This window comes from Sus scrofa, chromosome 2 (genome assembly GCF_000003025.6).
Source record: "Sus scrofa isolate TJ Tabasco breed Duroc chromosome 2, Sscrofa11.1, whole genome shotgun sequence".
In the NCBI taxonomy this organism is placed as follows: domain Eukaryota; kingdom Metazoa; phylum Chordata; class Mammalia; order Artiodactyla; family Suidae; genus Sus; species Sus scrofa.
In genome coordinates, this window is record NC_010444.4 from 25,807,789 (window position 1) to 25,826,592 (window position 18,804).

The 18,804-nt window shown below is 42.9% G+C and overlaps 1 protein-coding gene across 12 annotated transcripts in view; it reads right to left on the reverse strand.

Annotated features, from left to right (window-relative positions):
- CD44 (CD44 molecule (Indian blood group)) overlaps window positions 1–18,804 on the reverse strand; it is a 95,511-nt gene that overhangs the window by 19,090 nt on the left and 57,617 nt on the right. For 5 of the 12 annotated variants that reach the window (XM_013994425.2, XM_021085280.1, XM_021085279.1 and 2 more), the window contains 3 exons: window positions 17,623–17,736; window positions 17,057–17,173; window positions 4,143–4,208 (listed from right to left, as the gene is read on the reverse strand). In XM_013994425.2, coding sequence (XP_013849879.1) covers window positions 4,143–4,208; window positions 17,057–17,173; window positions 17,623–17,736 — 297 coding nt within the window. Of the gene's footprint in view, window positions 1–4,142; window positions 4,209–7,409; window positions 7,617–8,492; window positions 8,600–10,359; window positions 10,448–11,816; window positions 11,949–13,387; window positions 13,517–17,056; window positions 17,174–17,622; window positions 17,737–18,804 lie in introns of all 12 variants that reach the window. The other 7 variants (XM_013994426.2, XM_021085283.1, XM_003480710.4 and 4 more) reach the window with 4 other exon arrangements.

The following is an 18,804-nucleotide window of genomic DNA, read 5'->3' on the forward strand; positions in this document are numbered from 1 at the left end:
AGGTCTATTTTGTCACTTATAAAATAGGGGAATAAAGGAATCCGCTTCATCACCATTTTTCAGAGGCCTGAAGAGGCGAATAAGCGTGATAACTGTGTGCAGTTACTGTAATAGGGAAGAATCTGTATATTTGATTACAAATTCATCAGTGAAGGGATGTTGCTGTATAAGCTTAAATTATACATAATATTATCTGTGTAATATATAAATTATACAAGTAAAGGGAACCCTACCTCTCAGGTAATGAGCTGGAAGCTAAAATACCTTTGTTTAGCTCACAGGAAACATCCTGACCAGGCACACTTGCAGAAAGGAAGAAATGAACAAACACATCCCCTCTGGAGGCTGACCGGAACCAGGAAATATTTAACTTTACTCCCTCCCCTTTTAGTATAAAAGAAGCCTGGATTCTAACTCAGGCAAGAAGGATTTTGGGGATACGAGTCTACCATCTCTTGGCCTGATGACTTTCTGAATAAAGTTGCTTTTCTTTGCTGTAACAACTTGTCTCTTGATTTACTGGCCTGTCGTTTGGTGAGCAGTACCATCTTGGACTTGGCAATGCTACTGTTTTCTATTTTTAATTTAGGACCTTGCCACTCAAAGCATGGGCCCAGGACCAGCAATAGCCCATGGAAGCTTGCTGAGAATACAGAGTCTCGGGCCACCCCCAAACCACAGAATCCTCATTTTAACGAGATGCCTAGGGCTTTCAAATGCTCCAGATGGCCTGAAGCAAATCTAAAAACCACATCCAGTATCTTCAATGGACATAACCATAAATATTAAAAAAAATAAGGATTCTGGGAGTTCCTGTCGTGGTGCAGTGGTTAACGAATCTGACTAGGAACCATGAGGTTGCAGGTTCGATCCCTGCCCTTGCTCAGCGGTTAACGATCTGGCGTTGCCGTGAGCTGTGGTGCAGGTCGCAGATTCGGCTTGGATCCTGCATTGCTGTGGCTCTGGCGTAGGCCGGCAGCTACAGCTCCGATTCGACCCCTGGCCTGGGAACCTCCATATGCCGTGGAGCGGCCCAAGAAATGGCAAAAAAGACAAATAAATAAATAAATAAATAAGTAAGTAAAAAAAACACATTTAAAAAAAATAATAATAAGGATTCTGGGTGTGGTGGGGAGGGCAATGGCCCTTTCTGTCGGTGCAAAATCACCCTAATGAGAGTGTCTACTGATGCAGCCCCAGAATTTTTAGAGGACAGCATTTTCTACTGCTACACAACCAAATAAGGAGACAAAGAATCTCAAACTGGACGGGAGCAGGAAGTATCACAAGATAAAGAATCTACGAGTCAGAACAGGAGGTTCATCAAAGTGAGGGAGGAGTCATGTTTTATGTATTGTTAATTTTTAAAAAATTTACTGGCCACACCCACAGCATGTAAAAGTTCCCAGGCCAGGGATCCAACCTATGCCACAGCAGTGACCCAAGCCATAGCAGTGACAACACCGGATCCTTAACCCGCTGTGGCACAAGAGAATTTCATTTTGGGGGGGTGGGGGGGGGAGGGGCAATCATGTTTTAAAAGAAATGTCTAAGCTCTCTTGTGAAGATACTCACCCAAATGAAAGTTTGGGGAATATGTGTGTGCGCGCTTGCGTGTGTGTTGTGCTTCCTCCAGTGCCTCCAAACAGAATGTGAAAAATTCCCACCAAAATGAACTATTTTTCCCCTACCCAATGGGAAACCCATGGCAGAATCCCCTGAAAGCTGCCAAGGGAAGAAAAAAACTGAGAGGTCTGTTTGGCTAATCAATGGATGAAGATGGCCAGGTCTTAAATGGCCTTTTCTCAGGAGATTAAGTGTAGACTCTGCTCAATGGACTGTGAAATGCTGATGGCCATGGTTATTTTGGGTAGAATGGCTCCTGTGGATGCAATCTGACATTCTTGTTAAAATTGAGCAAAACAAATTCTACCAGAGGTCTGTCTGTTTCAACTTCCCATTTTGACAGCGGTCTTTTACTTGACAAACCTCAGAAGTCCAAGGGCCTTTCTCTAGCTGCCTTAGTCATTATTGGCAAGTGTTCACCTGCCCGGGTCAAGGGACATTGGCCATCTAAACTGGAGCTCTTTGGCCTTGAAAACCACCTAAGAGGTACAGTCACTCTTGTAGGCCTTTCTCTGACTCAGAGCAGCCTTTTGATATTCGAGAGGGAGGCCATTAATGGATCATAATCTCTTTATTTTGATTTTCAAAAGAAGCGCTCCCAGCAAGGAAAGATCTGGGTGTGTGTACAACCAGCTGAACACTCCCATTTGAACAATAGACACCTGCACAGGAGTCAAACAAAAGAGGCGACTCCCGCCCACCTGATTCTCACTTCAAGCAAGAGCCAAAGAAGATGGACGAGACACAGCAGGCCTCACCTCCTGCCCTAGAGGTCTCTGCAAAGCTACCCAGGGTAGGGCTGGCTGGGAAAGCAAGTTCTGCAAAGAGGAATGCTTGACACTGCAGCTGGGAAGTGAGGTCCAATTAGCGTCATGTGCAGAGAGAGAACTCAACCGGCTTCCAGCTTCCGCTGTGAGGACCCAACAGTCTAAGATGTGCTTCGTAAGCTTTCATATACAGATAAACCACGTAGTGGTGGTGGGATGGGGTGGGTCTACTTAAATGGAGCCCTTGTTTCAGTGGGTCTGGGAGAGCTGGGGATTCTGCATTGCTGGCCAGTTCTGAGATGAACCAAGGACCACACTTGGAGTAGCTGGGGTCTGTCGCCTTTGGAGAGTACTGCCTTTAGTCGTTAAGTCCCTATCATTTCCAAAATATTTTCTTCGTCCGGATACCTCCTGCTCTTCACAAGAACTCTAGGAGGTAACAGGGGCCAAAGTTCTGATTTCCTTTTTACTAGCAAAGAAATTGAGGCTGGGAAAGGCTAAATGCCCCCACCCAAGGCCCCCAGAGAGCCTGTCTTTATTTTAGAAGCATTTCTACTGGGCCTCTACATCCCTGTGCTCTTAGGTAATAGATTATTACTGAAGCTGCCATGTAAATATCCATCTTCATATTTGCTTTAAGTGTGTGAACCCTTAAGCCTGGAGGCAACCCTTTCCCACTTGGGCATAAAGGGGAGGACCTGGCTCACATGCAGCCACCTGGTGCAGTGATGCTCAGGGAGACCACAGGCAGACAGCACCTGCGGAACCTTTCAGTAGCCCCAGCATCTGTCATCACAAGTCACCCGGCCTCATGGCAGACTTTTGCTGCCTGGAGTTAAGTTCTAGGGGTGTGATGATTACAGTAATTACGGCTGTGATTATGGTCATCACAGGGTACTTTCTCCAGATCATGCTTCTGAGAGGTAATATGAGACCCCTGGGCTTGAAGCCTGGCTCCACCCCTCAGCTCACTAGTCATGCCAACTCATCCAGGTTGCTTAGCCCCTCTGAGCCTTAGTTTCCTCATCTGTAATACTGGGAAAATAAAAGTACTGACATAATTAAATGAGTTAATAATAGATGAAACATGAAATCACCCATACTTGTTGACCTACAGAAATGGCAGTTTCTTATGGTCCAATCTAACATGTGTAAAGTGTTAGAACGATGCCACCAGCACACAGTAAATTCTCAATAAACGCTAGCTAGCGTGCCATGTGCCGAGGGGTTATGCTAAACGCTTTACAAGTATACATCATTTAGACTTTAAAGCAATGCCCTGTGACAATGATTATCATTCCACTTCTCAGATCCTTTAAAGGAGTCCCCAGTTAGCATGTGGAGGAACTGGAATCAAACCCACACCATTCTTTCTCCAAAATCCACATTCTTCATCACCTGGTGTGATGCAGTGTCAGACTGAGACCCTGCCTGAATTCTTCCTGGTCCTCTCACAGGGAAGAATTTTCTCAACAACAGTAATTCTCAAAGTGGAGTCCCCGTCCAGCAGAATCAGCATCCCCAGGGAACTCACTGGAAATACAAACGCTCAGGTTCCACCCCAGACCCACCCATCAGAACCTTTAAGCATGGGGCCCAGCAATGCAGCTGGATAAGCCCTCCCTGTGGTGGTGATGCGTACACAGAATGTATGAGAACCAGTCTTCGGGAGACACGGACTCACACGTCATGAATAATCTGCAGGTTCCCTGAGGAGAACAGTAAATGACTAAAGCAGTTCAAACTCACCAGCTGATTCAGATCCGTGAGTAGTAAAGGACCTCCCGCTGGGGTCAAAGTAGGGGTCTTGGTCTTCTGTAAAGAGCAATAAGGAAAGGTTTAGTACTGTGTGTTCAGTGGCACTGCCATTTGTGTTTCCTCATATCTGCGTTTTCATGCAGCGCATCACAAAGTTTAGCCTTTTTCTTTTTTTTTTTTTTCCTTTTCTGACTGCCCCATGGCATAGAGCGTTCTCAAGCCAGGGATCAGACAGAGCTGCAGTTGCCACCTATGCGGCTGATGCAGCAACGCTGGATCCGCTAACCCACTGTGCCGGGCTGGGGATTGAACCTGCGTCCTGGCGCTGCGGAGACACCTCCAATCCTGTTTTGCCACAGCAGGAATTCTGTTTGGTCTTTTAAAGGTAACCAAAAAAGATGACAAAGGAGTTTTGAATGGGTCCACGATATGAATTACTTAATCCACCTGTGAGTGGGCTAGAGCTCAAATCAAAATTTAAAAAACTGGGACAACACAGTCCATCAAGGTGACCATAGAAGTGTAGCTTTAGTAGAAACCCGCAACCTGTAACACTCTAACAAAAATATTATAAGGTTTTGAAAGTCAGAGGTTGGAATTTGACACTGTGTCTTTGAACAAAGGATCATATGCTTTGGATTATGACAAATGGGAATGGATGTACTCCGTGGTTTAGGGTATGAGACATTTAAGAGATTTCTCTGAAGCGAAAAACAGAAAAATGTTTTGGTGTGCAGTAAAAGATCCTGGGGTTGAATTGTGTGAGAATTCCGAGAGAAAAGTCAACTGCTTATTTAGAGAAAACGAGTCTGAAAATAAGTTGAGAAAGACATGGGGAGACGAGAACTGGCATAAGCCCAAGGTGTACCTGGTTATTAGAACATGTTTCAAATAACATTTTCCAAAAATTAAACCTGGATGTTCAACACCAAGAGTTAAGACAACCCATCTTCTCAAACATCCATCACCAAAAGGCTTTAGATAAGGATAAGTCCATGAATTGCTAAAAATCTGCATCCACAGACCAAATCTTGGATTCAGCACATGGAAATGCTTGCTCTTCTCCCCCCCCCCAATACATTTTCTAAAACTATAATGAAATCTTAAAGCAAAATAGGACAAGAGTTTCATAAAATGGTTATTGTCACCCATTATGAAAGGTGCCCACAAGGAATACACAGTGATCTGATCTTCGCCATGTCCTTGTTTAGAGAAGTGGAGGCAGGTGGATTAAGCAATGTAATCTCTCAGGTAACGGAACAGAGGAGACAGGTTTTTGTTCCTTGGCTGATGGTCAGAATAACTGAAAAGAGCATTCGCTGAAATGTCGACACCAATACCACCACCATCGTGTACCCGCACCATCACCACCACCACCACTCCCACAATTCCACGTGTTTTCATTCTTAACATTAAGCATAAAGACTGAGGGGAAAAAATGTATGAGAAGAAATGAGTCTTAATTGAGTGTTTTGGAAAAAAAACTAAAGATGCTAGTCAGATCTTTTAATCCATGAGAACCATGGGAAATCTGTCTGTACCACTGCGGAATGTAGAAGGAATCAGGGTATGGAAATATCAATTTTCTAGAAAGCATTTTATTTACTAACAAATAGGCTATGTAATCCTCTGAGGCTATAGTAACTATTAAAATTGCCATTTAAAATTCAAGTTCATTAGGTGGCATCACAGATCTGATTTGCCGAGACACCAGGCAGGGCTCTAAGAGTCATTTCTCCAGAAGAACCCCCACAAGGCTACTTGGAATTTTCAATAACGGAGGGTAGAACCCCACTGAATAAAGAACCAATGAGCATAGGGGGCTTTAGCTTGCCAGTACTGCTTTAGGATTAGCATTTTTCAAAATGGTTTTCCTTAAAGCCCTGAGATGGGCAGCCCAGAGAAAAGAGGCCAAGCATTTGGCATTCTGGGTTTTCTGTTCCACACCAGTCAGAGCATCACAGCTGTCATCTGTTTTATATATTGAGTTCTCACAAGATTTGTTCTTCTTTTGAGGGGGAGGGAGAAGGGAAAGGACCTATGCTATACATGTGTGTATGTATGTGTATCTATACACATATACACATACATACATACATGCCTATGACGTATATAATTTAATATATATTTAATATATTTAACTGCTATGATATATATATAATTTAATATCACTAATCTTTAATATACCTTTATGACTGAGTGATAAGGACACTTTCATAACTGGCATCAGGAGGAGAAAGTTTGAATTTAGTTTCTTAGCCTGCGAAGGTATTTTGCAGTTCTCTTTTCTTGAGTATTGGTTTCTTAATACAAATGGAGAAACAAATAAAAGCAGAAGTAGGGAAGATTGCTTTTTAAAAAAAAAAAATGTGGCTTTTTAGGGCCACACCTGCGGCATATGGAGGTTCTCAGGCTAGGGGTCGAATAGGAGCTGTAGCACCGGCCTACGCCAGAGCCACAGCAATGCCAGATCCGAGCCATGTCTGTGACCTACACCACAGCTCACTGCAACGCCGGATCCTTAACCCACTGGGCGAGGCCAGGTATCAAACCTGTGTCTTCATGGATACCGGTCAGGTTCATTTCCGCCGAGCCACGACGGAAACTCCGGAAGATTGCTTATTTGAGAGGGAAAAGAATTACATGCTCATGCTGGGTGCATGCCTAACTTAATTGAATAAGTCATTTTTGGTCATCTCTTTGCCATCACAAGAGAAATGGTGCCTGCTCATTAACAGTAGACTAAATCATCAAGTTTTAAGTGTGCACCATAACTAGAAGAAGTTACCCACCAGCCCTTCACCAAAAGTAAAATTCACCAATCCATCACCAATAAAAGAGAATAATTTCAGAGCAAAGACATCAGTATACAGAAATTATTCACAAGATGGGTAAAACCCTGCTACATAGGCAGCATATATTAGTTGAATCAAATGGAATTGCTAATACTGGACTACTTTTACTCACAAAAATATCCGTTTCATATGGTTCACTAAATATGTCACAAGATCAGGAACAAGAAAAAGAAAGAAACTCTACCATAACAACCAAGTCACAAAAAACAGAGATTACATGGGCACATAAAAACATTATTTAAAATAAATGTTGACTTGCACTAGAATGATGATGTGTGATAAAAACCATCCCCATGTCACAAATCCATCTCATCGTAGCCTACACAGAAGTGATCCCTAAGTATGAAAGTATGTGTTGCTTCTCCCTCTAGAAAGCAAACCAGATAACAAACGGCCAAATTACCTGATGAGGAAAGATCAACATTAGAGGTGGAATCTCCAACAATAGTAACTTCAGTAACTCCAGGGGACCCAGTCTTGGTAGGGGTCACCAGGATGAGGGTTCTATATTCATTTGTGTCTGGAGAATGAAGAGTATAACCTTCCACGGACGTAGCTGAGTCTTCAGGAAGACTTCCACCTCTTCTTCCACTTCTGCCATCATTCCTATCTGTGCGGAGGTGGAATCAATGGTAAACCCACACCCGTAAGACCACTACCCATCATGTGCTGGTTTTCAGAATGTGCAATTGCTGCAAAAGCTTTCCACTTGTTCTTCGTGAACACGGAGCGGTGAGCAGTGCAGTTTGCTACACTACTGAACAGAATCGATATTTTGCAATCAACACCAACTGGGTATCACTCAATGGAAGAGATTTTGGTGATCCTAATACTCAGAAGAGACATTTGGTGCAACACCTGCCTGGGTTTATTAAAATAAGGTTTATGCCACCAGAACTGTTACTTTAACGTCAATGCAGGTACTAGATAATCTTGACTATTATCAGCTGGATCCACCTTTGATGAAGTGGAAGAAACACGTACGTTACTGAATTGAAAGGCAAAATTTTGCTACCTGCCATTGGAAGCAAATGCAAAGCTTCAAAGACATGAGCCTTCGATTATTCTCTCCTTTGCCAGAGGGCACTGCTTCCTAGTCACCAGCACTATGGATTTATGGCCCAGAGGATAAATGGCAAAATAATACGAATGGAAGGAAAATAAGTGATATCATTCAGATCTTTTCCCCAATTATAAATCATATATAAGTGATTCGTTATTTTTAAATGAAGACACTAACTCTAGAGTTTGAGAAACCCAACCTTAAAAACATTTAAAAAATTAAGTTTGTACTTAATGCACAGAGGCTTCTATGAGATCTACAAAGCAAAGAAGGCAGAGAACCATCACCAGCCACACCTTCTGATCATAAGGAACAGCTTAACAACAGCCAGCTGATATAACTCCACCAAAGACACTGCAAAAGCACCGAGTTTATTGATTTTTTTTTCAATAGCTGAAGCCACCTGGGCTTTACAGTCCTTACTGCTAGATGTTGGAGTAGCAGCCACTGGATGGTCTTTGTCTTCTTCCAAGCCTCCATGTGATGTAGAAGAGCTCTGAGTATCACTCTGCTCTGTTTCAGTAAAGGATGAATCCAGTATTAATTTGAAGCCATGAAATAAACCCTCTGTTATCTGCTGATGGGGGTGGGGGAAATTTAGCTAGAGTCTGGTCATGGGTAGATACACAGGAATACCAAAGTTTGTGTACACCATCCTCCTTGATTGATTGACAGAAACGCACCAGGATATTCTGCCTTGCCCCCAACTGGCTTTGTCTTCCAGTATAATCAACAAGATAGAGGGCCAAGGTGAAATCACAGCCAAAACTTTGTTTCCCCCCCCACCACCGGATCATCCTGGCCCAGTGATAGCACTGCTTCCTGTTATTCCAGAAAACCAGACAACACACAGAGATAGAGAAAGGAACGTTTGGATCCAGTGTTCCCACCAACGTCAAGAGCACCTTAGCTGTGTGTCAGGAAGTGTGAGTGTAGCGAAAATAAACACCATCACAGCAGGTAGAACACTTGTAGCCACAAAAGAGGAAGACGTTCATGTAGAATAACCTGCTCAAGTAACTCAGATCAAATTTATAGAAGGAAACACTTAAGTCGCTTCAAAGAACATGAACTTCAGTTACCATGGTGCTCAAGTTTTAGGCTTTTGATCTCATCTCTGGATGAGGATTCTCATCACGGCCCTGAAACGCCAGGAGATGCTTGTCTGGGCAAACGCAGGGCCCTCACTGATAGGTTATCCATTTCAGGTTGAACCCTTGCCCATGTCCGAAATGGCTCTGACTGCTTTGAGTTCATTTCTTGAGCGTTCCTCTAAGAAAGGTACTGACCTCTGAGTTACAGGTGCAAGTATTCCATAGGGCACACCACGCCGCCAGGTCCACCACCAAGTGAATGCTACAACGGGAGAAAGACATTCACCCAACACCAAACCCAACATCAGAACAAACATCAACAGGGACATAAAGTAAGAATACAAGCCCCTCCATCGGCGGGGACCATATTTAAGCTTCTCTGCATCTCCTCTAATGCTTAACACTATGCTGTTTACATTCCTGACAATCAAGACACGCTTCCTGATTTTTCCCTTTGTCTCAAAGGGCTCACAGGAAAAAAACCTCTGCCCATTACAGGCAGCTAGCAGTGAAAGGAGGCCCTCTTCATTCTAGATTTCTTTCATCTCTGTCAAGAAAGTATGAATGATGGTGATCTCTAGGATAGCTGTATCTGTAGTTAGAGTGGACAGTAAATCTACTGGAAGTTTCACATTGTTTCTACCATATATTTAGTAATAGGGAGAGACATGAGCCCGTGTTCTTCTTTTGCTCCCAGGCCTGCCGCTTAGGTCACCTGTCAGCATGACTTGCTTCTCTGGGTGATGATTTCCCTACTCTCACGATTATCTGGCCCCCAGACAGCTTTTTACGACCATCGAGACAATCCTACCTCTCTTCAGCCTCGAGGAGAGATGGGAATCAAAAGGAGATGGTCCGTTAAACCATAGAGAACCCACTGTCCTCACCGTGGTCGTGGATTTCACGGACATAACTACTCAGAGAAGGAAAATCAAGAGGAATGGAGCCCCACAGCCTTTTTATTTGTGTGTTAACATGAAGTCATGGAATCTGGAAAGCACCAAGAGGAAGGGATGGTCAGATTTAAAGAACCACCAAGAACACACAATGAAGATGGCTTTTACGGCCTCAGCTTTTACAAGCCAAGCCACACCGCACCGCGTGGGCCATCCCGCCACCAATGAGAGCAAGAGCTGAAGCAGGAAGACAGGTCAAGAGGGAGACTGAAGGCTGTTATCCTTACGAGCTGTCACTGAAAGGGTCCTGTCCTGTCCAAGTCTTCCACCAAACCTGTGTGTGGATCTGCAGAAGGCTGAAGCGTGGTACTATGGCTGGCGTCCTCATCTGAAGGAATTAAACCAGTGTTATTGCGTGGTTTTCTAACTACAATCTGCGGGTGGTTTATGGTCTAGAGACAAATTATTCTTACATTCAAACCTGGGGAAGAGGAAAGAAAGCACATACAAATTCACGTCCCCGGAATTGAAATAGATGATCATTTTCCAAAAGAGCAGCCCGAGAAGCAACCAGCTTTCATTTAAAGGCTGAGTGGTACGAAAGCTACGATTTTTGCTCATTTTTTGCTGAGTCTGGAAGGATGCTAATGAACCCATGATGAGTCTCCCAAGCCTTGCAGAGCGACAGAAGGACAAGCCACGTGTGACTTGTCCATTCCATACACGCCACCTAACACGTGGAGGAACGACAGAGGACCCTGGTTCGGGCACCATTTGTCACATCCCCCCAACGTGGCAAAAGAGCTTTTGTTACAGCCCTCTTCCCACATTTGCTCCTCTTTCACGAAACATAAAGTCATCATCCAACCCTACCTAGATGGAGGCCACAGGATATTCTAGGGCAAGAAGCAAGACGCAGTGGGTGCCAATGAATCACTCTTCCCATAAACACAAGCAGGAGATGTCTTTGCAATTAATGTGTACAATGATCAGGGAGGGTACAGAAATTTCATGGAAATAGTTATAGAAGCTGTTTCTAAGAGTGATCACAAATCGATTCTGCTGAAATAACAAGTCTTATGTGAATAGAGGCCACACAAGCCATAAACACCGTCATTACTGCTGGCTCTCTGATTCAGAGTCCACCCACACTGCTGCCTCTGGGGAGATTTAATCGGTTCCAGATGACCCCAGAGGGAAACACTGGACTCTCAGGCACCCACATCTACACTGTAGCCTTTACATGTAAAAAGGAAAGAGTAGGACATGATGCGGCTTACTCTGTTATTTAATAATAATAATTACTATTAATTTTAAATAATTAATAATTATTAATCACTACTATTCATTATTATTATTATTGCCATTACAATAATATTAATCCAGGTTGGTACTATTATTACTATTTTAACTGTTATTATTTCAGAACTCCTCTGCCAAAGACAAGTTATGTCTTTAGGTCTATAATGGAAAGAGTCACTGGATCCATCACGTCACTCGTTTTTAAATACGGCACTTAGAAGTAAATGGAAAAGAAGTCTTGAGACTGCTCCTCTTCAGAGGAAATGACTTTCACTCCCATCACCTTAGGACTAATTCTTCTTTAACCCTCCTGCTAAATCCTCCACTCTCACCCAGGATTTCATATTCAGACAAATGTGCATTATCACTCTTACCAAGAAAACTCATTTTTGAAGAAACTTAGCCATTTGTGGCTTTCAAAAACATAATATACAAAAAAGCTCAGAGGTTATTACCCATCCTTTCTTCCGTTTGATGACCTCGTCCCATTGGGTGTGAGACTGGGTCGAAGAAATGGGTCCAGGAACTGTCCACTTGGCTCTGTGTGGTCGCTCTTTCACTTGGATGGCTGTCATGGGCTGAGGCTGCTGTGACAGTGCAGTTCAAGCAATTGTCAAAGTGTTAGTTGACATTTGGCCAGGGATACACTGGTTTTGTTAAAGACTTTATTCTCTACACAAGACAATGAAACCGCCTTCCGGGTATGGGGGGCCAGGAAGCTGCAGAAATGCGGAGGAATGTTTTGGAAGTTATGGGTTCATGCATGCTCATTTTCCCGGCAATAGGCATGTGAACTAGAGGACAGAAAAGCATTAATGATTTCTCCAGTGGGTAGATGATAATTTGGAGACATTAAGAAAAGATGAGGAGAAGTAGTAGCTATTTACCCATGTCACGCTGTCACCATCCCCTGAAGGAGGAGGTGTGAGCGCTGAAACACATGACGTCATTCCTAGACAACCACATCCCAGTGAAACGCACATTAGGCTGGTAGTGATTTAGCAAAGGAATCAGGCAACATCTTCCCAGAAGACACACATGAAAGCAAATCCCATTCATCTCAAAAACATGAATGGAATCCATTAGAAGCATTACCTTCTAACAAGGAGATGAATGGCACAAGTGATAGATAAGACATGCTCCTGCTTCATTCTGAGCCAAAGAAGAAGTACAGGTAGAAAAGATGACAGCAGTCGGCCCTTTGCATTAACCCCACCACATAGCCAGTCACCGAGTCCACTGTTCTGCCAGATATGAATTCAGAAGTTCCACACACCAGAAGAAAAGTAGGCGTAATATTCTATATTGCAGGGGTACGCACAGGAGTATTTCTCACGGACACCAAGTAAGAATATGTAATTCACATGCATTTACAAGGCAGGGTGCACGTCAGTGTTTCTGTCACACAGACAAAAGAATCCTACATAAGAGGTGGCAGAGCCAAGTCATCTGGCATCACTTAGAAATGATGACAATCTCCCCATCCCACAATTCAAGAAGAAAAAAGAGGTGTTTTTTTTATGGCTCTAAGAAGAAAACATTGTACATTCAAGGAGAAACCTCCAAACAAACATGACATGGGGGCCAAACATGACACCAGATAGGTTATTTTTCTCAAAATGCTTGGCTCCATTTTTTTGACTGCTGGGGTTCTGAACAATGCTTTCTAACAAGCCCGGATTTCACAGAACTGGGTTGGAATAGATCAATCCCCTTACAAAAGCAAGGGGAGTATTTTATAAGATCAGAGTCTCTGCTATGGTCTCGCTAGGAGATACCCCAAACTAGATCTGGAAGTGACACATGCAAAGGCTTATGCTTGGTGTGACTTTATGTGCCTGTATCCATTTCTGTTCAGGTGATGTGTTACAAGCATCTAAGGGTTGGCTCTACATCATCATTGATTAGGGAACCTTAACATCTTGTGATGATTCCATCAGATTCTTCTTGTTCACTGTTCTCAATGCCCAACATTGAACCCCAGAGGAAGGTTTCACCCAAGTTTGTCTGTGAAAGCATGCATTACCAGTTGTCCCTGCTGTTGCATGAGGGTCTTCTTTGGGTGTGTGGGGATACCCCCCGGACCATCCATTCTCAAACCACTGCTCTTTCTGGGTAGCTGTTTCTTCTGTTGTACTACTAGGGATTGCCTGGGCTGTGAGAAGAATGTCAAGTGTGAGCTGTTATCATGCAAATGATTTCCTTGCCAACACATAACTGTCTACCCCAAGAGCATATACATGTGGGAGAGAAGGTAGAACAGGAAAGCAGTTGGGAGAGAGACCATAGATGCTCTGAAAGGGATATTAGAAATCAAATGGCTCAAACCTTTCGTTTTTCAGATGTGAAAACTGGAGCCAAAAGACGCTGCAATTTGTACAAAATCATCTAGCCACAGTCTATGAGTTTCTAGTATTATTATTATTGTTGTTGTACTAGAGTATATGGCCACATCTATCCTGTCTGGGAGACCATTCATTAAAAAAACTAACGTCTTCAACTATGTCTTATTTATCTTTGCATCCTTGTGTCCAGGAAGTGAGGGAAAGCTTAGATGCTCCAAAATGTACTCTAAATGCAAAATGTTCCCTATTTAAAAATTTAAATCCTTTTGCTATAAAAGCATTAAAGAAAAGTCAACTCTTGGAGTCCCGTCGTGGCGCAGTGGTTAACGAATCTGACTAGGAACCATGAGGTAGCGGGTTCGATCCCTGGCCTTGCTCAGTGGGTTAAGGATCCGGCGTTGCCGTGGGCTGTGGTGTAGGTTGCAGACGCGGCTCGGATCCCGCGTTGCTGTGGCTCTGGCATAGGCTGGTGGCTGCAGCTCCAATTCAACCCCTAGCCTGGGAACCTCCATATGCCGCGGGAGTGGCCCAAGATATAGCAAAAAGACAAAAAAAAAAAAAAAGAAAAGTCAACTCCTCACATTTTCCTAAAGATTAATATCATTTTGAAATTACATAATTCACGAATAATCTTAAAAATAAAAACTCCAAGGAGAAAAAAAATTAGAAGTGTCCCATTGTAGCTCAGGGGTACCCTGACTAGTACCCAGGAGGATTCAGGTTCAATCCCTGGCCTCACTCCATGGGTTAAGGATCTGGCATTGCTATGAACTATGGCAGCTCCAATCTGACCCTTAGCCTGGGAACTTCCATATGCCACAGGTGTGGTCTTGAAAAAAAAAATTGACCTCTTGTTTCCAGTGATTTTGGAGGGAGCAATACATTATATATCAACCATGACCAGGAGTTCCTATTGTGGCTCAGTAGGTTAAGAACCCAGCATAGTGTCCATGAGGCTGTGAGTTCAATCCCTGGCTTTTCTCAGTGGGTTAAGGACCCCTCATGGTCACGAGCCTCCACATGGGTCACAGAACAGCTAGGATCCCACGTTGCTGTGAACTTCCATATGCCACAGGTGCAGCCACAAAGAAAATAAAGAAAATAAAAAGAAATATTTTTAAAATTAAAAAAAAAATCACGACAAGATCAGCCTAGACGGCCACCTGCTTAAGTGTGGTCACATAACTCACAATCGCACCCTGGAACTGCACCAGCAGGGGGTCTGCCCAGGATGAGAGCTGTCAGGAATGACTGCGAGGCTACTCCGCTGACAGAGTACGAGGTTCTGTCTATGGAGCATCTAAAAGTGCCAAGATTATTTTTTAACAAAATTAATTCAGTGGAAGAAAACTTCTCTAGCCAGAGTCTGGCACTGTATAAACAAGAAGAGTGTGTGGCAGGCTTAAAACTTCAAATACTCAGGGTCATAACTGCCCAGGTTTGAAGAGGAGAGGATGAATGAAATAAACTGCATCAGGGTGCCTTTGAGAAAAACCAAAAAGCCGTTGAAATTATCATCCATGGCAACTAATGGCAAATTTTTAGTTCATCGAGAAAATGAGAGTGTATTAACTTGCCAAGTAAAAGTGAATTTTGCAACTTGTAAAACTGGTTTATTCCATTATTTTATAAAATATGTGTGATCTGCTAATAGCAAAGACATTAAAAAAAATAAAACTTTCTGTTCTTGGTTTACCTTTGCATTGGCCAAAACATTCCTGGGGATAACTGCTTATCCAGGGGGATGGCAAACAAACAAACAAGCAAACAAAATCCCCAAAACAAAAACCCAAATCTTAAGTTTTCTCCCTCACCTCTGGCTAAATCACTACCTCCTGACAAATAATGAACTACTGGGTGTAATCACAAAAACAGAAAAATTAATCCAAAAATAGACTCCCCACTTAAATTCTAAAATGAGAAAGAAAAAGAAAATACACAGACAGACAGACAGACACACACACACACTGTCCTATACTCTTCCTATCACTGTCTTCATAAACACAATGATCCCTTAAATATCCAGTAAATCCCTTCTTGTTTTCAACATATGGGTCAGCAAAGCATAGGATTTCCATTGGAAATGTGAAGGTTGGCTCTCTTCTAGCAGCTGCTGCTTTCCCAGTTAGGATCTGTCATGTCCCATTTTTCAACTAGTAACCCTGCCCCTCCCCCACCATCTTTTGACAATAGGCTCATTAACGCCAAGCCTCTGAAATAGTTTTCTGCTTTTCAAGCACAAACTGTCTTAAATAATTTCTAAGACCTACTGTTTGGACCCAAAGGGATGGGTACACAATCCCACTCTGAAGAGACTTCTGTTTCTCATTTCCTTCTTCTAGCAGAAGACTCTTATAATTCAGCCCATAATTCTCACGTGTCTATCAAATCTATTGGGATAAGTAATGAGATGTAGGTCTGTTGGGCATATTCGGTACAACACCCAGGACCTGTGAACCTATTCAGTGCTAACTGATGTGTTAAACGTTTCTTTTATTGTCTGAAGACATCCTCCAACCAAACCTGGCTTCCAAGTACTTTTTGCTTATACGTTTGCTTTAAGGGTATTCAAGGCTATGAGAACAATGGTTGAACCATAATTTTTAAAATGCTACAAACTCCCATCCTAAATAAAGCTTCTTTTGTTCTAAACACCATAGGCATCTCCCTGAGAGAGAGAAAAAAAAAGAGTATACACTTCTTCTTTTTTTTTTTATGTCCTATCCTCATAGGCCAGTACTAAGACTTGACAATGTTTTAAGAAACCTGAGGTGTCTGCACGTAAATAACAGCATCGAAGCCCTCCCCAAGTTACCCAGAGCTTAAAAACAGAAAGAACACTCATGGAATTCAATGTAGACCGTCTGAGCTATTGCCTTTCCTCCAAAGAGTACAAGAGTTGCTTTCCTACAATGCACTGAGGAACGGAATGTGAAAAAGAATCTGGATACATCAAAGATCATCATGGAAAAAAAGGATTCCAAAGATCATTGCACTCGTCACGCTTTCTTTCCAGATCTCACTACCAAGCACCGAAAGAACACACTCTTCATCATACTTGTCCGTAAAAACACACGAATTACCCAAGTGGAACCTCTGCAAATCTTTAACACAAAAACCCCATCTCACATATTTTTAAACACTTTGGCCTTTGGGGCAACCTGACACATGATCATTTTTCTTCCCATTTTTAAAGAAACTATATGCATATTTGGCAGCTTTTCATGCTCTGGGCATAAAAGAAATCACGCGTGGAAATAGAAGATGCAGCCAATGTCTACCAGAAAGTCTTCCCAATTTGACTTCACTAACTCTTCTAAACCAGAACTGCCGACCGCCATCCTTCTTACTTGTGCTTGTAGGATGCTGGGTCTCCTCTTCGTCATGATTCTCATGGTGACTGAGAGAAGAGTGTGGGTCCCAGGTCCAGTTCTCTCCATGAGCACTGGTGCCACTTCTGTCCATATCTGTCGTGATGACGGTTAAATACATGGTGACTTTATCAACCAATGTTTGATGGTTCTGTTCTTCCATTAAAGGACATGCCATCTCAATAGTACCTCTGAGCATCTCCTCTGAATCCTTTTGAGTGACTTCACTAATCTCTCCCAAGAGAAAACCAACAGACATGGAATTTCTTAACCATTACCTATTATTCCACTATAACCACTTTGTCCAGGGCAGCACTGCAAACCATTTTAACATGCTCATTTTGACAGTGAAGCAACAAAATATCTTGTGCCCAGATGATATAATTAATAAATGACTCCCAAGTTCAACTGAGTATCCTCATGAAAGTTCACTAAGAATTTGTAATGAGATATTAACTACATTTCCCACTGTGTCCCAATGGTTGACTTTTGCAGCATCAAAGATTTTGAGGAAAAAGGATCTTTAAGTATGCATAACTCATTACCAGTCATCCTTGTGGTTGTCTGAAGTGATACTTCTGGATCTAAATGGCCTGGGCTCTGTTGGGTCCAATCCTCATTCTGTTGCAGGTGGTTAAAAACCCCTGGTGTGGTTGAAACTGTGATAATGATGATTGAAATAGTTAGGAAAATGCCATTTCTTGAGCCTTCACCACGTGTTTTGCACATTTCTCCCTTCTTCAGTCTACAGGGTAAATCATCTATACCAGGCTGTATAGATGGTTGAGTAGAAACGGAGGAAAAGCAGGAGTGCCTTCAGCTTGATTCAGCCATACTGTTAAGCATGTCAGTGTCCTTTGCCTTCTGTGAGAGAACACGGTGGAGTCAGAACATGAGATCTTCCAGAGAAAGCAGCCAGAGACGCTGCAGCAGGAGGCAGAACAGCTTTGAAAACACCAGCCCTCCACCGAGGATAACCAAAGACGTCAGAGCTTTGCCCGTCCATGCAGTCTGTAATGACCCTCTGCACTTGAAAGCCCAAGAAATCTGTATCACTGGCAACTGCGCTACATGGAGGTCCTCAGGCTGAAGAGTAGAGACCTGAAAGTTCTACCACGATCGCCACTTTGCTTCGTTAGTAGTTTCAGCGGAGAAAGAACCACCCCAAGCAGCCAGAGCTTTCCCATGGATGATTCTAGGAAAGAACGTCTGCCTAGAACAGCTGTATGATTTAGCTATACATTTCTGAATATTTATCAAATATCTATCGTAGTCTCATCAAATACAAAGCATTTCATGATCAAGCCATTCGGAGCCAATGAAAGAAGACCAAGGAGCATATTCAATAGAAAAACACCACAGGTAACCCAATCACCATCGCAGCAGCTCCCCGAAAATAAAAAGAAGCATACAGCCACCAGTGCCCTGATACTGTCACCCAAAATGATAGGGCTGGAAGAGGAGATGCACCTGACAGAAGGAGCATGACAAAATCAGAATTAATGCCTTTTGTGAAAGGTTATTTGTGAGTCCATCCTGATTCTTTCGAACTTTATTTTGATACCCAAATAACACAAAACTCTTTTCAGACCTAGAATGTTATCAGCTCTATTTCATAGGTTAATAAAATCAGGTTTAGAATCATTAACCACCTTCTCAATAAGCAAGAAAAAGTGGTGGTAACCACACCCCTATAGAAGAAAGGGGGCATCCTTCTGAATGATGTG